Source organism: Serinus canaria, chromosome 1 (assembly GCF_022539315.1).
Source record: "Serinus canaria isolate serCan28SL12 chromosome 1, serCan2020, whole genome shotgun sequence".
NCBI classification, from domain to species: Eukaryota; Metazoa; Chordata; class Aves; order Passeriformes; family Fringillidae; genus Serinus; species Serinus canaria.
The window spans coordinates 27,767,356-27,790,861 of record NC_066313.1 but is presented as its reverse complement, the minus strand read 5'-3'; the positions used below and the strand labels follow the sequence as shown (position 1 = coordinate 27,790,861).

Here is a 23,506-nt window from a genome sequence, read left to right as displayed (position 1 = left end):
CCTTCCTCTCTTCTGACTTTCTCTTCTTCTTGGGATTTGGGACACCCAAGCCTTGTTCTGAGACTCTGCAAGCACAAAACATGACATCCCAATCAGCCTCCTGGCAAAGACCAACTCTACAACATGGCAGATCCAAATAATCTACTGCAATGCCCTGCCTTCTGCTGACCTCCTGGCCCTCACCACCCTCATCCCTCTTCCATTCCTCAGGCGGTGATGTAAGCAGGCTCAAAGAAAGGATGACATGCTGCAGCTGCTAGTGTTCTAAGAGGAAGGGGGACAGGGAATATTTGAGGATGAATTTCGGAATTACTTCAAGAACTGTTGCAAAATAGGCTATTAATTTTCCTGTTCAAAAAGAACAGAAATGAGGTTCTGCTTCAGAAACAGAAGCATGTAACTGACTGAAAGAATCCTGATATGAGCCTGCAAAGTGTTCCAAGACCCTGTCAATTGAGAGGCACGAAAATAATAAATATTTTCTCTTGACTGATGTTCACTGCTACTGTGCTCCACATAACAGCCTTTGGGAGTTCCCAGTGAAACAGTGCACAAAGTAGGGGTGCCTGAAAGTTTTTATTAATTTCTCATATTTTTTGCTTGTCCAGACCCAAAAGAACAGAAATGATGATGAGAAAATACAGGTCACGCCAAGCGAGCATCTCAGTTGGAGGCGATGGTGGACTGGATCCAGGAGACGTAGTTGCAAACCTTGGTGTAAACTCCGGGAAGGCCCTGCTGGGCACATCCATAACCCCAGGAGACAATGCCCTGGAGCTCTCCATTGCAGACCACGGGACCGCCAGAATCTCCCTGTGCACACAAAGGGTATGGAAATTCAGCAAATGGCATCAGCTTAAGCAATGAGCCAGAGATCCCTGAGATCACTGACCCTGGAGGAAGCCCTCCTGGGAGTGCTCTGCACAAAATTTCTACAAAGGCTGTTCCTGACTGACACTCTCCACCTGATGCTCCCGTGCCTGACTTGAGCTCCAAGGGCACCACAGCTAAGGATGAGTCAGCTGCCTGCTTTTCACAGATGCGGTACTTGGCAGACCTTCAGGATAGGTGTGCCTGAAGCCTCTGCTGTCATTCAAAAACTCAGATTTACCAGTGTAGTGAGTCTAGCTGACTCTGTAATGTGAAGGCCTCTTCAGCTGGGAAAAGGTGGGAGAGAAATGACTGGGAAAGGAGAGGCAGATGAGTTACCTGGCAGGAATCCTTTCCTCCCTCCAGGAATCCTACACACATCATGTTGTTGGTGATTTTCCCAGGGTAGGCAGCAGAGCACTGCTTGGCAGAGAGGACTGGAGCCTTCAGACACTGCAGTTGTTCGGGGTAGTTAGCTGCAAAGATATAGGGAGAGATGGTTGATGGCATTGCCGAGTCCTTTTCAGAGCTTGGAGAAGACCTTAGCAGAAAAGCAGATGCTGGACACTCTGTTCTAGCAGCCATCCTGCTTCCTGTCCACTGTAAGCACAGCATGGGTCCCTTCTGTAGAGATGGAACAAATTCTACCCATGGGCCCACCACTCTACACTGCAGCCACCTTAATTTTTCTGGTACCTGGCAGCTCATCAATTGGCAAGGGAGGGGCCACTCATGTGATACATACACTGGAAGAAACCTGAACCTCGGGAAAACCATCCTCTCCTCTGGTGAAGGTTTAGATGTCATCCGTGGAATAGACACCACTGGCCATATACATCTCTGACCATCGGTGTGAGAGAACAGAGATCTCTGGTAGGAATTCAAGATCCACAGTCCCAGACTTCACCCTCAATCTCAGAGAGCTGACAACTCTGTTGGCATTAACTGTGCCATCCCTACACTGACGCATCACTCAAAAAAGCTGTCCCCCAGCACTTCCCTGTGGTTTAGCCTGTCCTGTGGGTTACATGGCCAGGTCTCAGAGACTGTCCTGGGCCCACGAGGGTCTGTACATTCCCCCAGAGTACTCACTGCCACTGCTGAGAGTGTTGCCCCAGCCGGAGATCAGGCAGGTGGTGCCGGCGGCCACGCAGCTGGTAGGCAGAGGAATGGTTTGGACAGCACTGCTGAGCGTGGCTGGGGTGGCCAGCTTGATGAGCATGATGTCATTGTTCAGGGTGTAGGTGTTGAAGCCAGAGTGGCGGATGACTTTAGCAGAGTTGATATACTGCTGTGTGGATTCAGAGAGCTCCAGGTTGTGTTTCCCGAGCCGCACTTGGATGCGACTGGAAAAGAGAAGGCAGAGCGTGTCCTATAGTGCTACGGGCAGGCTGACAGAAACCTCCCTGTCATTGAGTGCACTCGCTCCAACATTACTGCCACAGAAACTCCTGGGGCAGGGGATCTTTCTTGTCCTGCAGGGAGCCCTGGGGATCCACCCTGAGATCTTAACCCACTCTATGCATGGGTGGTGAATCCCACCCATGGGAATGTGGGTTTGTGAATACATGACAGCAGTTGAATACAGAGTAGTATTGGATACAGATATTCTGGGAAAAGGCAAGCAGCTCCAGGCAGACCTTGATCCTCTTCCTGTTCTCCAGGGAGAATGTTTTAGCAAGAATCATGCAATTGATAAGAAATCACAGCCTTGAACTCTCTGCTTGATTATGCCATTGTTATTTCAGAAAATGTACTGCATGCACAGGAACATTTGCAGAAGTGGAAAGCCCCTCAGGATGCCTGGCTTCCTGAATGATCCACCCATCCCTTGGCTATCTCCGGTGAGAATGGAGGCACTTATACATTTCTATCTCATAGCTCAGAATTCCTTCTAGAAGTAAACTGGAAGACAGAAGTGGGTTATAGAAGGATGTATTTTTTCCACTCACGATTTGTAGCAGTGAGCAGCCGACAGGACCCACTGGCTGCTGATGAGGGAACCTCCACAGAAGTGATATCCAGAATTCAGGGACACCTGATAGGGCACAGCGTTCCTTGCACAGGTGTAGCCTCCCACAATCTTGTCATCATCATCTTCAGCAAAGGTGGGGAAGGCAACTGGGGGACAAGAAGTGCCATGTGTCAACAGCTGGCCTAAGGTCATGTGGCCTGTAAGCTGCCCTGTGACTGCCTGCCTGAAGCCCCTCACTTGTAGGCTCCCCTTCTATGGACACTCAGGGCAGTGCTGCTGGGCAGGTCTAATGCACAGGCGTTTGCTGCACCCTCAGAGAAGGGGATCAGACTTACATGGGGGCCTCACATATCTGCAACTAAAGCTCTCCTGGCTACTCCCTGAGGGAGCATAGGGACACAGAAATGTTCTTGTTGGGTCAGATCATGAGTGTGTCTTTCCCTGATTCCCATCTACTGAAACAGTCAAGGGTTGACTGAGGGAAAAAGTAAAAACTACAGTGCAGTGGTATCTTCTTGGAGCACCCACCAAGGGTCCAAAATTTTGCAACTGCCTTAGGACTTCCTGGGCCAGAGCTATTCCCTGTCCACTCCTTAGTCCCGAAGGAGGAGGCAGCCTTTTTCTGAAGCTGTGGCCACATCTCCATAGCTGGCTTCGGAATCCCTAGGAAGGGTTCATTCCCCAGCTTGTGGCACAAGGCATTATGAGCAGACAGAAGATGCAAGTTGCAGGGCTCTGACTTGTGCAAGTCAAAACAGCACTTGGCTTTCCCACAAGAGGTGACCTTGCAGTTTTGCTCAGAAAATCAGCTTCCTATTAAATGAGAGAAATAGAAATGGAAGATATACTCACCAGCCACCCCAATAAAGGCAAGAAGCAGCAGGCACTTCATGGTCTTGATTGGATCTCAAACCCAGACTGGCTGACTGGACGTGGGAGCTGCTAGAAATACGTTTTTGGTGGTGGTCTTATCTCTAGTCCAAGGTTTTCTACAGGCAAAAGGACACAGTGGAAAATTTGAAGATCCAAATGTGGCCATTAGCAGGCATTGGTAGACTGTACAAATGTCATACACGTTAATCATAAACCTCTGCTAAGATAGAGAGCTATTTTAATTATTCTGTGAGGTAGCCTTCAATCTAAAAATACCTCTTGGCTTTGGAAGATGTGTAGTTGTTTGTCTGTCTCATTCTTTTACACAGCACCTGTATAACAGGAATAACAACTTTCAAACCTCTTTCAGATTCCTATGTGTGCTGATGGTATCTTTCTTAAAAATGCATCTTTTTACCCAGAGTTGCATATTTTAGGTAGTGGACAAAAAGTTACACTGTATTTATTTGGGTAAAAAAACCCAAAAACTCCAGCAAACCCAGTAGTTTACTTTGTTGAATTTTTTTTAGCAAATTCCTTTTCTTAAATAATGTCTGTTTTTATCATATGCAAGACAGTGTTTTCCTAAATCAAGTTCCTCCATTGTAATTTCAAAAGCGAGGACAGAAAAATGATCCTGTGCCTCCCGCTCTTTCCCAAGTTAAATAGTTCAAATGTGGGAATGCTCAGCATCTCCCTTTTCTAATTTCTCTCTCCTAACCTGGACTAAAATATCTGGCTATGTACCAAACCATGCTTTTATTCATCTTTGGAATGTTCTACAGCCTCATTGTTGCCAGACCAGAATTTCAGTACAATGCTGATGGTTATGACTGTGATGTAGATGAGCAATAATGCTGTGAACAGAAATAGTGAGATCTTCTGAAATCCCTCTCTGCAGGAGTGGGGATTTCTGTCATGATGCAAAGTTTACTGAAGCTCAATGCTTTGCTGAATAATCATGTTCATTCTCCAAGCAGCTGCCAACTTCATCATGTTAGCTCCTGAAAGACACAGGATGATCTCCAGAGGCATTTAAGAGAAGCCATAGGTTTGGAAATGCTGGAATAGCTTGAGACACTAAATAGGAATACTCTTCCTCTCCATACTCTTACTCAATAGGAATATTCTTCCTCTTGATTAATTTTTTTGTGAGTCCTGGAGGACTGATATGCACAGTGTCACTGTCCAGAGGGAGATTTTCCTTAAAAGTGGAGTACAATTAGAAAGCCAGGGCCTCCTCCAGGGTGGTGTGTAAATTCTGTTGTCCTTTAAACTGGTATTAGTGCACAGCTTTCTTACAATCCAGTTGTATCCTGTGAAAGAAAGAAGGATTAGAAGATTCCCATGCAAAAGTATAATATTCTAAGGACTAAGAGGGTCAAAAATTACAGAAGGTGTCCATTCCCATCATAACTTTGTGGAGCAAGAAAAATGTCCAGTTTTCAAAAGGATTTCTTTTGATCTGTCCTAGGCTACTGCTAAAGCTCACAGCCAAAGGTCTGGATCATAGCTCCTGTGGCTCTTGTGTTTCTAAGTCTTGGATGGCAGGTATCTAGTGACCATACCTCACCCAAGCCCCTCTCATTCTCCTAACAGCCTCTCGGACACCCTTCTAGAGGCTCTCATAAAGCTCAGAACTCCATGGTGTTCTGCTCATGGGGCAAACTGATGTCAAATGAAGGCAAATGGTGTTTCTGACACCATGATGATTCAGATGTCATCCAGCAAGCAGTCTCAGAGCATCCCGTCAGGTCTTTCCATGAGAATTGTGGAGGATGAACAGATCCCTTTGAATTACAGCTGAAATTAGAACACCCTCTGATGACCCTCCTTTCTTTCTTTCTTTAGGAGAGATAATCCTGTCTGAAACATAAATAACTCCTTCTGCCCAGTGGTGCTGAACATCCCACAAACCAATTGAAAAAGGTGTTTGTAGTATCCTTCAAAGAATACACTCAAGGGGTACATCCATTGCTGCAAACAAGTGTCTCATTTCATGCAGTCATGCTGCAGTAGAAAGCTGGTGGCTCCTGGGGGTGCAGGAAGGGGGAGGCATGGTGACTGAAGGGTAGCTGTGTTAGATATTACCAATGGACAAGCAATGGCAGCTTGTTTTTCTGGAACTCTGTGTTCCTAGTTCAAGTATTTTTGTCAGCTGTGTCATCACAGGACTCAGATAAAGGAAATATATTTGTCCAGGCTGATGCAAGATCCTGGGAAAGGGAAATCTGTTGAGACCGTGGGCTGACAGAGGTAACGCTTCACGTGAGCATAAAACATGAAGTTTCTGAGCTTAGTCATTTTACATCTCAGTCACGGCTTTGATCCCTGTATGAGCCATTCACTTAGGAGTTGGACTTGATCCTTGTTGGTCCCTTCCACCTCAGAATATCCTGTGATTTATGATCTCACAGAGCTTTGTGGTGGAGGAGCAATTGCTCCTCTTTCCATGTATCTTCTGCCAGTGAAGTGTTCCTGGACAGGCACCCCTAGGATTTGGAACATCAGCTCCTCACTTGCTGAGGATCAGGAGAATGTTTGGTGAAGGGCTGTGCATCTTCTAGACTTTGCATCTGAAGTCCATATTCAGTGAAGGCTGCTGCCTTATGATGTTCCTGCTCAGAAGTCCTCAAAGTGGGGTGCAGGATGAGGCACTGAGGTGTGAGGTGGAAGCATTAGAACTTTATAGAGTTACACACATCCTATGATCAGCTACTAAATGTACATATACTAGGTGTATGGGTTTAAAAACACTTCCCTGATTGGGGTGTATTTGAAGAATTTTTGGAGAACACTGTTCTAGTACTGTCAGAGAGTATTTCACATGGGGTTTCTTACATTTTGCTATAACATGCAGTGTCCAACAGTGTCCAATTCTGCAGAGCCTTCATGTCCTCTCTGATTGCTTCACTACCTTGAATCCACTCTGGTTTTATTTAAGTTTTGGGAGAGTGAAGAAGGAAAGTTATAACTTCTTTCAGAGTGCCTGAGCTAAGGAACTGGGAAGGAATTCTGGAGGACTCTTGCCAGAGGCACTGAGGAAATTAATTAGTAAGAAAATAGCATGGTACTAGGAAGAAGGGTAGGAAAATCCTATGAACAGGTGGTCCCATATTGAGCCAGATATGGATATAAAGCCTCAGCCTTTGAGGTTTGAAACAGACTGTGTCCCAGTAATCTTTATCAAATGGCTGGAACAGGAAGGAAAGGCCTTGAAAGGACATAGCAGAGAGAGACATCAGATTTGAAAGTATTTATTTGTGTCATTCACATTCTCTGAAAAAATTCTTTCACCCATGATTTTTCTCCTGGGAAGCTGAGAGGCCTCAGAGAAAAGGAAAACAAATCTTATTTAATTTGCTTCTCCTGTGTTGTGCTCATGTGTGGAATGTGTTTGGAGCTTGTTTACCCAAATGGGATTGCCTGCTTGGATTCTGGTGTGAGTTCTTCTGACTCATTGGCCAAGCTGTGTTGGGATTTCGGAAAGAGTCACAAGTTTTCATCATTATTTTTTTAGCATTGAGTAAGTATCTCTTCTGTATTCTTTAGTATAGTGTAGTATTGTATTCTTAAATACAATATAGTATAATAAAGTAACAAATTAGCCTTCTGAGAACATGGAGTCAGATGCATCATTCCTGCCTTTGTTGGGGCTCCCTGCAAATACAATATTTATTTAATCCATCTCATCCAGCACATGATCTGCAAGAATGCAGAAGAGCTTAAGAACCTTCTCTGGAGGGTCTATGTACCCCAAGCCCATCCAAACTGGGCAATTTTAACATCTCTAAACCTGGAAGCTGACCTTTTGCTAAAAAAATATGGGATGGAGAGTTGAGGGAACAAAAAGGAAGACAAGGAAGGACTGGGGAAAGTGTAAAGGTAGTGACATGTCAGATGGTCTGAAAAACTTGGGAAGAAGTTTAGAGGTGGCAGCCAGCAAGGCTGGCACAGTGAAATTGAATGGATGAGGAAAGGAACTTCCACCAAAGAAGCAGAAAAAGCTGCTTCCCTTAGTAACAGAATTTGAGTGGACTGTTTGGGGGTGAGAGCTGTAAAGAAAGGAGCAACATGGGTCTGACTTGGCAGGGGATGACAAGCCTGAGGAGGAAGGATTCCTCTAAGAATTGTCTGCAAAGAATTGGCCCTGGAGGACCTTCCTGTACTGGTGTAGACTACTGAAAGGGACTGGCCTGAGATGTCTTAAATCCCCTAAAACTACAGAGCCATCTGATGCTCACAGTCGCCACTGCCTTGGATGCAATTCCAAGTCCAGACCTTAGGCACTAAGCCTACATGTAGGTTGGATAATGGGTTTCCAGTGCTTTCCTTGCTTTGCAGCAGGCATTTTTCTCTAACATTTGGGATAGGGAAGATCACCTTTGCCTGATGCTCTGTTTCATGACATGAGTTTCCAAATCCAGCACAAACCTCTGATAAGCCAGTACTTACTGTTCCCAATGTATGTTAAACACTCTTCAGTAGGAATCTTTTCCTTATTCCCTTGGGCCTCTTCCATATGGGCAGCGTACCTCAGCCCTTTCCTCTTTGTCATAATTCTTCTATGGTCTCTTTTACCCTTAGGGAGGAGATCTCACAGTTTTCCCCCAAGGTTCACTGGTAGGCTGTGCTGACAGAGGGGAAGCTACCACAGCTCCAGGGCCCCTGGCCCAGTGGGCAGTAAGAATGAGAATGTCTCCCCAGGATTTGTACCAATAAATACCAAGCATACATTCATCTATACACAGGTGAACATATGGATCAACACAGATGCAGCCACAGAACAGCACCGATGGCCTCATCTTTTGTCCATTTCTTGCTGGGGTTCACAGTGGGAAATCAGGGTTCTAGACAAGGGTTCAATAGTGGGAAATATATGTATCCACACGTACAGTGGGCAAGCTTTTCACATGTCTCTCTGCTGAGATACTGAGTCCACTGGCAGCCACTGGATGCCAGCCACATGAGCCAGCCCTTGGACCTCTGAGTCCCCCAGCACTGCAGTCCAGTTGCCTTTATGTCCACACACACACCTCTCACATAGCCCCCTCTCCAAAAAATGCCTGTGACTCCCCTGCTTCCTCTTGTTGCCACCTCTCACTGTTCTTGCCATTAGAGACACCCACCTGGAGCCCAGGTCACCTCACTTACCTGCCAGGTAGTCTGGCTTCACATTCACGAGTGATGACACACTCGCACACCCTCCCTCTCCACGGGGAACACCTGGCCCCTACAGCCTGGGGCCCTACTCCAGTCTCTGCTGCTAAGTTCACCTAGTCTGCTCTCTCCAGCTGCTGGTGCCAGTGCTCTGACTCCAGTTCCTAGCCCGTAGGTGTCCAGACACTAAACACATGCACATAGAATAGACAGTTCCTCCCTCAGGTGAATACTTTGAAATAGAAAATAGTAAGACAGGGCTTAGACTGAGCTAAGGCAGTACAAAGCATAGCGAGACAAGCATACTCACTAGCGTCCTGTTTACCTGTGAATGGCCCATTTTATAACTGTATTCCTCCACTTTTCTGCATCTACTCTTCCCTGAGTACAGCAGGTCAGGGTCTTACCTTGGGAAGTTTGACCATACCTGCCTTCACCGTGGTACTTTTTTGTTTTCCGTTGTTTCATCTTTAATCCTGGAAGAAAACAGACTGAGAGAATTAGACATTTAAACAGAAAAATGAATGGGCTATCAGTTTAGCTACTCCTCAAATGATAGTAACATATCAAGCAATTCCCCAGAGACACACTAGAGGTCCTGAGTTCCATCTCCCAGTTGCTTGCTTCCTTTGAAGAGTTTGCAATCGTCTTTTGTTTCCTGAGACAGAAAAGCTCATCTGAATAGAAATCTTAAAAAAAAAACCCAGAAAGGTCCAATTCATCTGCAATTCCTTGAAAAGTCACTGAAACTGTAATATCTCCGGCACAGGGTTCAACCTCATGGCAGCACAGGTATGGAATAATTTCTTCTGAGAAACCCAAGAACTGGCAGAACCCCTATTTCTTAGATGCAAAGTGTTCACAACACTAGAGATAATACAAAACTTTTATACATCATATAAAATGCATGTTCATTCCTGATTGGGAAGAACCTATAACTTCTCAGAAAATTTCTGGTAACTCCCTTAAAAAGAAGGATTTAAAAAGTGAGACAGGGAACATTCGCTACCAAATTTTTGAGATTTCCGCTGCTCTGAATCCCGGAGGATTCAGGAACAAGGCCTCAGACTCTAAGAAAGTACAATGTATCCAGGCTCATAGAAAAACCATGCCTTTTATAGAAATGTCTAGAGGCCTAGGGAAGATATAAATCACTCTAGAGCATCAAGCAAATATGGGAGAGGGGATAACAACAAAATGTGAAGAAGAGAAGACCTCAGAAGTATCCCACAGTTTTTTGAAGCTGCAATATCAGGATTACTGAAGGTCATTGGAATTAACTATGTGTATTTCATTAAAAGTACTAGGGAGAAAAGAAACAGTGGAAATAACAATTTTGAATCTTATTATTCAGAAAATAATCAAGAGTGTTATCGGTTGTATATATAGAGCTGTATATAACAGAATAGAATGTATGGCATATATAGAATTGGCTAACTAGGGTGTATCTGGCAGGTTAGAAACAAACAGAGTGTTCATGAGGTTTATGTTTAACTACAGATTTTGTTTTGAGAAAAAATGGGTGGCAGAGATGTCTTGAGTTTTGTAAAAGTGAATTAGAGCTCCAGGAAGATTAACCAGCAGGGAATATGCATCCCTGGCTGGAAAACTGAAGAAATTAGGATATGATGAAACAAATTTTTTGTGCCTTTGCTATCTTGATCTATCATCATTGCTTCTGACTAACAATATCCGAGTTGTGAAATGCCATGCTCCAGATAATAAGAACAACTCTTCAGAATGAAGCAATACGGGTGTACTTTTGCTGGAAATCCTTCTGCAAGGAGGGCCCAAGTTATATCCGCTGATGTAAATGGGTCAAAAAATAATTTATTTATGAATCCACTGATCCTAGGTTCATGTCGGGCCTCCTACACCCAGACCCTCTCAGTCATGGAATGACAGCTCAGCACTCAGCCAGCAGTATCCTGGTCTGTGAGAAATTCCCCATTTGTGTCAGCAGCTCAGAACACAAAAGCTGAAGCAGGCCTTGGGGCCCCGTGAACAATATTTAGCTTTGCTTTTACTGGCTCACCAAAGAAAGTATCACAGCTGGACAGTTCCTTCTCTCTTCCCTGCCCAAACGTGACAGACAAATCAGGGCAAGGGGAGGGGCATGACTCTCTCTTAGCTCTTGTCTCTCAGTGAGCAGGAGCACACTGTCCTGGGAGAGCTGGAGGGCCATGCTGGCTGTTGTGCTTGCTCTTTTACCTGGTGAGAGACAACAGATCCATCTGCAGCAGGGCTCTCCTCCAGGCCATGCAGGGCTACTGTTAGGTAGGGAACCCCTTTGGCCATCATCTGTACTCCTGCTCCTCACTCTCTCTTGTTATCTCTTATTAATGCAGGTGTTGGGATTGGAGCTTACATTGCTCAGTGGCCTGACAAAACCCTTCTGAGACCTGGAGGCTCTCTGACCATCTCCTGCTACCAGAATTACAGTAACCTTGCCTATATGTTCTGGTACCAGCAGCTTCCAAGAAGTGGTTTGAAGTTAATAGTCAGCAGTACTTCTTGGAAGTTTCACTCTTATGAGGATGGTTACTCTGAGGCCAAGTTTGAAGTAACCAGAGAGATTAGTAATTACTCTCTGATGACAATCAAGAATGTGACACCCCAGGATGAAGCCACGTATTTCTGTGCTGCGAGCGGTCACACGGTGTAGCGACGGGGTTGAACACTAAGATAAAATCCCCACCTTCTCTGAGTGAGAGATGGAGTCTTTGAAAAATGTGAGACTGTCAGGAGAGGGGAAGAGGAAGAGCAGAAAGAAGACTCCGTAGAAGTTCGGGCAATGGACCCAGGATGGTTTGAATTGGAGAGAGATAGAGCAGTGCAGAAGCCTCTGTCTTTTAAGGCAAAGACCATCAGAAATACAAACCCATAGATTATCTTAGAGAACTGAGGCATGGCTGGTATGGTTAGATAAAGCAGCAGATATTTCTGATGATTCGTACTCCAGAAGCACAGTCATGTCCCAGGGCACTGGTTCCCCACATATACTCCCACAGCACCAGTAAAAGAATACAGAGCAGCAGGAGAATTCAAAGCTCTTCCCCAGAGTCATGATCTACACAGAACTGAGGTGCCCAGTGAGAAACTGACTGGTGTGTGAGAAGAGCTTAGCCCCTGATTATGGACTTAGGATGATGGGGCCAGTAACAGTGGAGGAAAACATACCCAGGGTACCAGGCATACCTGCCCATTGTGGAAGGAACAGTCCCTTGGCATCTTTACAAGCAACAGTGTGCACTGCAGCATTTCATTCACCTGCTTCACATGCTACTTAATTGCAGGATCCCTTTCTTCCCTGCCACAGGAATGCATACAATTCTGAGGTGGACCCAGTCATCCCTTCAGGGCAGAACCTCATAGGCTGATAAGAGAAACCACAAAGAGCTGCTGTTACTTGTGAGAAACAGCTGAAGGCAGAAATTTCCTCCCATTGTGCCAGTCTCCATTGCTTGCAGAGCTGAACTTTTGATGAACTAATTTCTCTTCTGTGATAGACCTGGAAAGCTGAGGGTAGGGTATTATTAGGGTTCCCTCACCTGCCATTGCTTGTCCGTGCTCTTGCTTTTATTGCATAACCTACGGCTTACCTTTTCTCCAAAGGAAGGCAAACAGCCCATAAAAGAGCAAAAGGTGTTTTTAAGAAAATGTGGCTATACCCTGTGTATTCTGGGTTCTGTTTTTAGGCTGTGGCCCTGACAGTCTGCATACCAACCACTGAGCATGAACCAATTGATTATCTCATGTGCTCATGTGGAGCGCATGGAATATGAAGCACTTGGCTAGCACAGGTAGCAAATGTGCTGCTCCATGATGTGGCAAAGCTGGATATGGATATGATGAAGTGACACACACTGTGTGATCACAGCAAGAAAAGGAGTGGGAGGTGATAAGAATAGCTGGTGAGAGCAAGGAGCAGGAATCAGCTGGGAGTGTGTCCTGTAAAAGATCGTCATCCTCCACGTCACCAGCATTGCTGGAAGACTCCTGCATTTCCAAGATGGATCACTCAGTTTCATGGCAGTATCCAAGTCTCCTGATCAACCACACTGCATGAACCTACCTGTGCTCTGAAAGAAAGTAAACTGTTCTGGGCTAGGGAAATCCAGATGTGTGACACCCTTGGAGCCAATGTTCTCCTGACATCAAGGACTGTTCAGCAGCAAACATAACGCTCCACTCCTTGCTCTGCTCCTCAGAACACCCTCAGGTCCATGATCTCCTCCCTGTTCATGTCAGGCTACAGACAAACAGCAGGGAAGCACAGGAAAGTGTTGTCTCTCACATAGCAGAGACATGCCGAGTTCCTTTTTTCTTCAGCCTTTTATCTTTTTCATGGAGATAATCTTTGTAAAACATGTTCACGCTGATGCTGTCTGGAATTATTGAATTATTGCTGCTGATCCAAATTCCCTGTGAAAGTTTCAGGAAAACTAGTTCATGGTGGAATCATGAAGAAATATAAACACTATGGTGGAGACTTTGGGGTGATTTTTTTATTTTTTAGTTTTTTGTGTTTTTTTTTTTTTTCTAATTTCTGTTTTAGTACATTACCCATTCCTGAAAATCATGTTACAGTCCTAGCTCAGACCTTTTTGATAAGCACTGCAAACCACCTTTTCAGCTCTGGTAATACAACAGAGGAGGGATCCTTTTTACTTCTCACCTCCAGAGCACTTTTAGTTTTGAGTGGCAAAATCAATTTTTAGGCCTTGTGATAACAAACTTATCAGTTACCTTCAACATACAGCAGTTTAATGAGATGGCTGTTGAGTGCTCACAGCTGTGCAATTTCCAAGTGGCAACAGCAAACCACAGAGATCTCTAGGTTCATTGCCATAGTGAATTCTGTGGTTACAGTTCCCTCTTCCAGCTCTAAGGGACATTTTTCTCCCATGCAGTACTTCTTTGGCCAGCCTGGATTGCATCTGCTCAAAAAGCCACAATTCTACAAAGTTTCTCATGAAACAGCTACTCTCCTTCTTGTCTCATTGCTTGTCCTCAGATTTGTTCAGATTATTACCAGATTCCTCCTTCAATTATCTTATCTTTTCAGAGCAGTGATAGACCCTAAAAAGAAAAATTGAGAAAAAGAGAAAAAAGAGAGGAAGACAGAACTCCAAGAGTAGACCCGATTATTTGCAAGATGCAATATCAGTCATTAAAATTAAATGAGAGTATTTCTTTAAAAGTACTAGGGAGAAAAGAAGCAATCGCAATACAATTTTGAATCATATATATTCAGAAAAGAATGGAGAGGGGAGTAGGTTCTATTTATAGAACTGTATAAAATAGTAGAGAATATATTCTATATATGGAATAGGCTAACTAGGCTGTATCTGGGAGGCTGGAAACAGAGTGTTCATGAGGTTTATGTTTAACTACAGATTTTGTTTTGAGAAAAAATGGGTGGCAGAGATGTCTTGAGTTTTGTAAAAGTGAATTAGAGCTCCCAGGAAGATTAACCAGCATGGAATATGCATCCCTGGCTGGAAAACTGAAGAAACTAAGATATGATTAAACAAAATTCTTGTGCCTTTGCTATCTTGATCTATCATCATTGCTTCTGACTAACAATATCCGAGTTGTGAAATGTCATGCTCCAGATACTAAGAACAACTCTTCAGAATGAAGCAATACGGGTGTACTTTTCCTGGAAATCCTTCTGCAAGGAGGGCCCAAGTTATATCCACTGATGTAAATGGGTCAAAAAATAATTTATTTATGAATCCACTGATCCTAGGTTCCTGTCTAGCCTCCTACACCCAGACCCTCTCAATCATGGAATGACAGCTCAGCACTCAGCCAGCAGTATCCTGGTCTGTGAGAAATTCCCCATTTGTGTCAGCAGCTCAGAACACTGACTTGTGGAAAAGCTGAAGCAGGCCTTGGGGCCCCGTGAACAATATTTAGCTTTGCTTTTACTGGCTCACCAAAGAAAGTATCACAGCTGGACAGTCCCTTCTCTCTTCCCTGCCCAAACGTGACAGACAAATCAGGGCAAGGGGAGGGGCATGGCTCTCTCTTAGCTCTTGTCTCTCAGTGAGCAGGAGCACACTGTCCTGGGAGAGCTGGAGGGCCATGCTGGCTGTTGTGCTTGCTCTTTTACCTGGTGAGAGACAACAGATCCATCTGCAGCAGGGCTCTCCTCCAGGCCATGCAGGGCTACTGTTAGGTAGGGAACCCCTTTGGCCATCATCTGTACTCAAGCTCCTCACTCTCTCTTGGTATCTCTTATTAATGCAGGTGTTGGGATTGGAGCTTACATTGCTCAGTGGCCTGACAAAACCCTTCAGAGACCTGGAGGCTCTCTGACCATCTCCTGCTACCAGAATTACAGTAACCTTGCCTATATGTTCTGGTACCAGCAGCCTCCAAGAAGTGGTTTGAAGTTAATAGTCAGCAGTAGTACATGGAGTCATAACTCTTATGAGGATGGTTACTCTGAGGCCAAGTTTGAAATAACCAGACAGAATACTGATTACTCTCTGATGACAATCAAGAATGTGACACCCCAGGATGAAGCCACGTATTTCTGTGCTGCGAGCGATCGCACGGTGTAGCGACGGGGTTGAACACCAAGATAAAATCCCCACCTTCTCTGAGTGAGAGATGGAGTCTTTGAAAAATGGGAGACTGTCAGGAGAGGGGAAGAGGAAGAGCAGAAAGAAGACTCCGTAGAGGTTCAGGCAATGGACCCAGGATGGTTTGAATTGCAGAGCAACAGAGCAGTGCAGCAGCCTCTGTCTTCAAAGCCAAATAATAAATCAGATCCCTCCTTCCACCATCATATCTTTTCAGTGCACAGATATGCCCTGAAGAAGAGATGTTGCTTAACTTTAGGGGGTTGTGGTCAAAAGCATTGGGTATTTATGAGAAGCATCCTAGTTCTCTAAAACAAATCTGTAAAGCTCAGGGAGTCTCTGCAGTATGGCCTGCTTCTTTGCACCTTCTTTAAACTCCCAAGAATGCAGGACAGGTATGTCTGATGCAAGCTCTTGTTTCCTGTGAAATTCTCCCACCAAAAGAATATAATTATTAGAAAATATATCCCTAAATGTTTTTTCCTGACACATTCTTGTTTTTCTTTGTCTGAAGTCTTAGGCAGCATAGCCTCCAAAGCTCAAAAAGACTCCTATGAAAGACTTGGAAATAAAAATCAAGGATCTCCCTCCCCTTGGTTCTGTCACTCACATTTATTTGAATTCATGGCCTGCAAGTCCTGTCCTTTTGACAAGCTCCAAAGGAAGAGTAAGGTGCAACAAGACTGGTCTCTGCTGGCATGTCTTGGAAATTGTCTTTTGAACATGACCTGAGGAGCTGCCAGCACCACAAACTCCTTCAAAACTAATGGAGAGGTGACTTCCTTCTTTTTAAATGAAAGACTCCTCATGGAAGAGAGTCTGTAAGTGACAGTAAGGACACTAATGGAGCTCTAGACTGGAGATGCAGACAGAATGATCTTAAATGAATTTTTGTCCAATGGGTTAAGACCCTGAATAAATAGTGTTAAGATCACAGACATACTAAGACCAAGGCAGGAAAATAATATTCCACTATTGGTTTTATTATTTAGGCAGTGACAGCCAGAAAAAAAATCCTAAATGTATTTTTTTGAAGAATTCAATATATACAAATAGAAGTTCTGTATAGACAGACATAATTAGTGACTAAGTACTCTGTTCACTGTTATAGAAGAGAGAACAATCCAGAAGCATGCTGAGATGACCAGCCCAATACCTCATGTTCTGTAGTCCTGTCTCGTGGTCCTAGATGTTACATCTTAGTCTATGTTTCTCATTCCCTTCTCTAGGACACTTACTCCTCTTCCCAGCTAAACAGGCTGTATCAGAAATCATGGGTTCTTCTCTGGTATCTGAAAAGAATAGGAAAAATATTTTGTGATTTTCCTAGTAGAATGACCTTGTTTTGAGGGATTTTGTCCAGTGATTTCCAGTCTTTTTTTCATATCCAGACTGATTCAAAGGAAGCCATTAAAGAGCATTATGAAAAATAGGTTTACTACAAGTACTTGGTCAGTTTGGTAACTATGTGTTGAAACTTTGTGAGACAAGTCTGCGCCTCTTACATACAAGGGAGGGAGATAAATGTAGCCTGTTACCTCTCCCCATCAGCTCCCATCCCTTCAGAGAGTCTGCAAAATGAAGGCTTGCTCTTATTCCAAGATGAAGCCTTTTCATAGGCAGAGACACAAGGCCTGGGAGGATGCTCCCTATCAACACCAAGCTACAGAGACAAACACCAGCCCGTAGTAAGAAAATTACTCATTGCAAATCAAAAATTGCAAACTGTGAGCTTGAGGTTTGCTTCTCATCCTGGGGGCCATGACACTGCCAAGTGAAAAAGTACTGCATTTAAAGCTAACCAATAAAAGAATAAAAGGTGTTACCTTATTGAGTATAAGGAGAAAATCTTGAGATTATAAATTGAGCAATAATGGGTACACTGAGAGGTAATTGGACTATGACATAGGAACAGCAATGGCAAAGGAAGGATGTGGTCTGGGGTTGGGTCATGGTTTAGCCCCAGCCAGGATCAAACCCCAGCAGCTGCTTGCTCGCTCCCCACTACCAGGACTTGAGAAAGAAAAACTCATGGCTTGAGATAAGGAGATTTAAGAAGTGAAGTGAAAACTGTGCACACGAGCAAATGAACCCAAGGAATTCATTCCTCATTTCCCCTGGGCAGGCGGGTCTTCAGCCATTCCAGGGAAGGCAAGCACCATCACACGTAACAGTGCTTGGGAAGGCAAACACCATCATTCCAAATATCTCTCTCTTCCTTCTTCTTCCTCCTACTTTCCACTTTCACAGGCTGAACATGATACTATGGGATATGGAATATCCCTTGGATCATTTGGGATCAGCTCTCCATGCTGTCCCTCCTTCCAAGTTCCCATGCACCACCAGCCTCCTTGCCAGCCTGCTGGTATGAGAAGCAGAAAAGCACTTGAACGCTGTGTAAGAACTGCTCAGCAATAACAAAAACATTTCTCTCTTGTCAACAGTATTTGCAGAACAAGCCCAAAGCACAACCTCACCGTAGCTACCATGAAGGAAATTAACTGTACAGCAGTCCAAACCAGCACAGGTAGGCATGGCAATCATTCCTAGGTGACAAAAAGAGGGGGTGGAGTCATGGGTGGGACTGTTTTTGTAGGAGATTGTATCATTGTGGGGACAGGGGGATCCACGTTGTTACATTCCCCCAGGAAGCCTTTACAAAAACCCATGGCTGCATGAGCCCTGAAGCAGAGCCTGTGCAGGCAGCTGCATGGAATCCTGCAGCAGATCAGGCAGGTTCTGCCTTGGTTTCTCTTCACAGACCTTCTATGCTGGGACTTACTTTCCTCATCTGAGAACTGAGCCTGCCCTCTGTGGCAAGCAAGCTAGGAAATTCTGAGATATCAAAATTAATTTTCACCAATCCAAACTGTGACTGCAGATGCATCTAAAGCCTATTAACCATGCAAAGCTGGAATTACTGTTTTTTTCCTGATGCACCAATGTTTGCAATAGATGACAAAATGTTTCTTTCCTAAAGTGATACCAGTGTTAGAAAACAATTCTGACATGTAGCAGGTATCTCTCAGAGGCACTACATATTATGCACTGGGCTTTTCTCTCATAAATATTCCATGAATATCTGCTGACTGCCTCATCCCTCTGAGAACAAAGGTTGCCTGTAATCTCTATCCCTGCTGTCTCACTGCAGTTCTTCCTAATGGCCACGAAGGGTTTGTCTGGCACCAGTCTACAGATTCTTCTGGGCTCTCCTTGTGTGGATTATTTTAACCTATCAGAAAACTGAACGGGAACCCGAAAGACTGTTCAAGACAGCTGGACTGCATGGAAGGGGAAACAATGGGATTTCTTTTGGTCCCCTGCCAAAGGCAAACCACCCGCATTTGTCTATGCAAACCACAAAGCACGTATTATTTAATTTACAACTTCACCAGTTATAGAAAAGAAGGCGTCGCAATGCTTTGAATACAAGACTTACAGTGAGGAAATTCTAGGTATCAAAAGGTTCTATTCCAAGACTGTGACAGCCTTTGGTGTGTCTGCTCATTTTCGAGATTTGCAAAAATGAGAATAGCAGATACAATCATTAACGTAACATGGAGAATGGAGAAAGTTTGCAAAGACAACTTGGGGTGAAATGTAGACAAAGTATCAAACAAATCTGGGAAGTGCTTTTATGAATTCTACCCACTGTACAACTGATTTCAAGCTGGTTTTCCACCATATCCCTTTAGACAGAGATTGAATGATGTTTGGAATTCCAAATGAAAAAATAATTTCTTAGGCTTATCTTATAGTAATGCAGCTGCAGTGCATCCCTTCTCTTAGCTTATGATACATCACTTTGTCACTGTGACTAACGACGATACACCTCTGGGTTTTGGCAGTGGCACAAAATTAACAGTAATTGGTAAGAAATTTTTGTTTTTTCTTTTAATTCACCTCAAATGCCATGGTTTCTCTTTAGAGAATTTCATTATTATCCTCCATAACATTATTATACTGGTGTTCTCCTGGTGTGCTAGCAACCCTGTCTACTTCAGAGAATAGAATAAGTTGGGTCCTTTTGGTAGGGACACACCTTTCATTTTGGAGAATGCAATGAATGTGTTTCAGTAAAGAAAAAGCTATCTCTAGAAAGAATGAGGATAAGGAATAGGACAAATAATATGTGCATGACATAAAATAAAGTTGTCCTAATGAATCAACACATGCAAAAATTTCCCAAAAAGTATAGATATTCTTTACTCTCTCTCTTCTGCTGGGGCTAGAGATGATTAAGGACAAGTCAGTGAAAAGCTGTCTATCTGTCTGGAAAGAGAACTGACTTGGAGTTACACTTTGAAGGGGTCTAGAAAACAAAATCAAGATGATACAAATTCAGAGTTCCCTGCATCTTTCCACGGTAAATTAAATAATATGTTGTCTCAGATAACTGGGGAAAACATGTGTGCTAGCATTTTTGGTTGATAGAAGGCAGAAATGAATGCTTAAATTTATAAAAAGCAATACTAAAATCTCTCTGCAGCTTTTTAAGCCCTTGTTGCTAAAGAAAGTAGCTCTCCACAGCACAGCCAGTTTTTTTCCACTGAACAGGCTTTTCAGGATGGTGATAAAAAGATCATTAAGGACAATGGTCTTACTATTTCAGAATAGATGATGAACAGCCACTGAAAACCACAGAAGAAGAATATATTATTCATTTCAAGGGGAAGGAGCTCTCAGAGAATATTTCTTTCTGAGCCACATTAATGGATTTGGATTATCCAGATGTGGGGAAAAGAAGGCTGCTGCTCAGACACTGATAAATGATGGTGATCTCTTCTACTCCTTGTGTTGCTCCTGGAGTTCAAAGAATTGATGCCTCAGATATTTGTGCCACGTTGTGCCACTCTAGAATTAATTGATAACAAAATGGTGAAATTAAATCTCCATAGGAAAAAATGATCAGCACAATTTTTGAAATAAAAACTTTATCTTAGGTGCCTGAGCTGGTAAAAATGAATATGCTGACCCCTCATTGACCATAGGCATTTATGCAGCAAATGTAAATAATCATCACCAAGGGAGGACAGAGAATAAAAACAGAGACTTCCTTTCAAGGAAAGCCTTCCAGAGAAAGGGAAGGGGAAAAGGAAAGGCAAAGGGGACAGGTTTAGGAACTTCTACGAAGGGCAGAGTGGACCAGGGCACTGTGCTATACATTAAAAATTATTTTGCATGTTAAAAAAGGGCATTTATTTTATAAGTGAAAAAAATTCAGAATGTTGAACAAAATTTAAAGCAAATGTGGCCACTTAGCTGAGAAAATGAAATTACTCAGTCTGCATATGGGAAATATTTTCTAATATTCAAATATGACTCCTAGATAAATAGATAAAAGTCCTCTAAAGAATTGGTAGAAACTCCAAAAACTGATTCACCTATGCCTAACACAAAAGGGCTCTGGACAGAGTATATCTGATGTTCATCACAGCTGTTTAGACAAAGATTTCGTGGTGTTCCCTTAACAACCTGGTTTTTTAGGGGACTTCAGTACTTTCTGTTCCTTCTTTTGATGGTACTACATGAGGAGAGGGTTAGTCCACAGGCTTGGCTCAGAGGTCTGGGAGTAGAGGAGAGGTTTTTCTGCAGCTGCAAAATGGTGTGAATAATGAGAAATTGTCCTTTGGCAGTGGGACAAAACTCACGGTCATAGGTAAGTAAGTCCGAGCTCTGTGATCTATTGATACGTGTTTTGGGGACAAGAACATTCGTAATTAAAAGCTAACTAATGATAATTTTTCATGCAGCCATGGGAACATGGCTGGATTAACATGGTTTATTGGTTGCTTATTAAAATGAGACGTGCCATTATGGAAGCGTAGGATTTACAGGCACAAATGCTGAGGTCCTTGTGTCTGCAGCCTTTGTCCTTAATTTCTGGGAACTTCATGTAGGGAGAAGGGAATAAATAATTTTATTTTCACCCATCTTTCAAGGAAATATTATAGAGGTTGGGAATGAAAAATGCTTCTCTGGTGTGCAGGCTTTTGCAGTTTATCTGTGTAATGATCCAAAGAAGCAGCGTTTTGGAGGTAGAGTCTGGATACCCTTGTGGGCTGAACCATGGAGGGAAGGAGTAATCTCGCTGGCACTTTCCTTGCCCCTCCACAAATGGTTTGCAGGCTGTCTAAAGTTGCTTTGGGATGCTGGCTTCAGCAAACAATCCTTCTCACATCAACTACAGCTCAGCAAGGACTGTATTATTTTTCTCTCAGCATACTTTTTTTCCTCTGTTCTTTTTCTTTTCCCCCGTTTTCTTTCACTGTTTTCTCCCATCCCAGCAAAGGATTTAACATCACCTATATCAGGGCATGTTGGAATCACAGGGCAAAGTAACTTTTTCCATCAGCTCCTTCCCCATGTGATAGCAAACTGTAGAAATCCTCACTGGTGCCTGCTCCTTTAAACAGTACCATTTTAAGGAGCTATGTGGCTGGCAGGAAGAGCATAATGACCCTGGGGGTTACAGCCTGACTTTGTACAGCTGTGCAAACCAGCAGCTTCACTTCGGAGTCGGCACTGTGCTCAGAGTCATAGGTAAGGAGCTGTTGTTTGCCCAAGTGCTCAGTGTGGAGGACCCTGGAAAATTGCCCTTGTGTTCAGGAAATGTAGCATATGCACAGATGATTTTAAAATGAGAGTAGGAGGGAAAGATAACAAGAAATTATGAAACTGACCTTGTGATGATGGGACTGGAGGAACTGAGATGCTTCTTCTCTCGGGTGGGTGAAGTCTGTGTGACAGGGAATGAGTTTTATGCATGGAAGTGATCGAGCTTTGGCTCAGTGTCTACCATGAGCAGAAAGGAAGACCAGAACACAAGGGGCTGCTGATCAGACTTTTTGTTCTAGTTCTTGCTTTTGCCAATCCCTTTATTCCATTTCAGGCATGCTAACTTTCTGATTTTCTTTGTCTTTCCAGTAGTTTCAGTAGTTTCATGATTCTTTCATTCTGTCTCTCTTTTTCACCTACCTCAGCTTTTTAGTTGTTCCTTTCTTTCGTTAGTCTATTAAATTTCTCCTTTTTATTTTGTTCTCCTATCTGTTTCCATCTCTTCACTCATTAGCCGATAAGGCAATGAGCTGAAGAATTTCTCAGAGATCCATAGATAGGATAGGAAAAAATATCATAATGCCAAGTGCTGGAAGGGAGAAGTAGAAGCGAACAACCTCTCTTCATACCTGCTAAAAGGAAAGCAGAGCAGTGCTAAATCCTCCAGGCAGCAAGCTCTGTTTAATATCCAGGTTGTCTAAAGTCTCTACAAGCTCATACAGAAGCTGCCCAGGGATCTTTGCAGAGCAAGGAATGGTGGTCACAATTAAGGCATCATTTGAGTGCAAACACGAGGGCTTAGGGGACAAGATCTCTGCAAGATATTAATTTCTGCTCATTCTTCTACCTCTCTTCCTCTGCAAAGGAGAGAGTGATCAGGAAGGACATCCACAGTTCATAGTGCCTTCATACAAAAAACCAGCCCAGAGTAAAAATTTTCTCTTTGGCTCCATAGTTTTCCCTACATTCCTTTTTCCAGCAGCACTCTACAGACATCATGGGTTTCTCACACTAGATGACTCAAAAAGGCATTTTGATACACTATATGGAAGCCCCCTGTCTTTTGGATCTTTGCTTGGCTTCTGAGTAACTTCTCAGGTCTGCCTTGTACATCCTTTTGACTGGAGTCTGTTCTCATTAATCTTACAAGCAGGTATCAAACACTTTAGGAAAGCGACCATTTGATTTGCAAGTGTGTGGGATCTTGCATCATTCTGGGAAGGCGTTTAGCCTGGGATCAGAGCTTCTCATGCCTACAGTAACCTAAAAATTAAATTACAGAAAGTCATGTTTAATGTTCTTAAAAATAGTTTGGTTAAGACCCAAGGCCAAACCCATCCCTGGCAGATTCATGTTACCTGCCTTAATTGTTTTTCACTTCAAACCGTGAGAAGGATCAGCTTCTTCCTTGTTTCCTTCCTTCCAGGTCATCTCATAGATGGCGCACCAAGTAGGCCATCCCATGACAGTGTAA

General features: G+C 43.6%; 2 protein-coding genes and 1 gene segment (V, D, J or C); 1 reads left to right on the top strand and 2 right to left on the bottom strand.

Annotated features, from left to right (window-relative positions):
- LOC103827184 (trypsin I-P1-like) overlaps positions 1-16,768 on the bottom strand; it is a 45,470-nt gene extending 28,702 nt beyond the window's left edge. Inside the window, exon 1 of the mRNA XM_050972688.1 lies at positions 16,631-16,768. The gene's annotated coding sequence lies outside the window, so the exon portion shown is untranslated. The remainder of the gene's footprint in view (positions 1-16,630) is intronic.
- The window catches only part of LOC103825176 (T-cell receptor beta-2 chain C region-like), a 29,348-nt gene that overhangs the window by 1,529 nt on the left and 4,313 nt on the right, over positions 1-23,506 (top strand). Inside the window, 1 exon segment of the C gene segment in view lies at positions 21,965-22,017. Coding sequence covers positions 21,965-22,017 — 53 coding nt within the window.
- Positions 574-22,265, bottom strand: LOC103825316 (trypsin I-P1-like). Of its 2 annotated transcripts, none has more exons than XM_050972683.1 (6): positions 22,158-22,265; positions 3,698-3,834; positions 2,823-2,991; positions 1,963-2,216; positions 1,210-1,346; positions 574-813 (listed from the first exon to the last, which is right to left on the bottom strand). In XM_050972683.1, exons 2-6 carry the CDS (start codon positions 3,735-3,737, stop codon positions 664-666), a joined length of 750 nt encoding a protein of 249 aa, XP_050828640.1. In that variant the 5' UTR covers positions 3,738-3,834; positions 22,158-22,265; the 3' UTR covers positions 574-663. The 2 variants fall into 2 exon arrangements, with proteins under 2 accessions (XP_050828640.1, XP_050828638.1); XM_050972681.1 differs by lacking the exon at positions 22,158-22,265 and adding an exon at positions 16,631-16,768.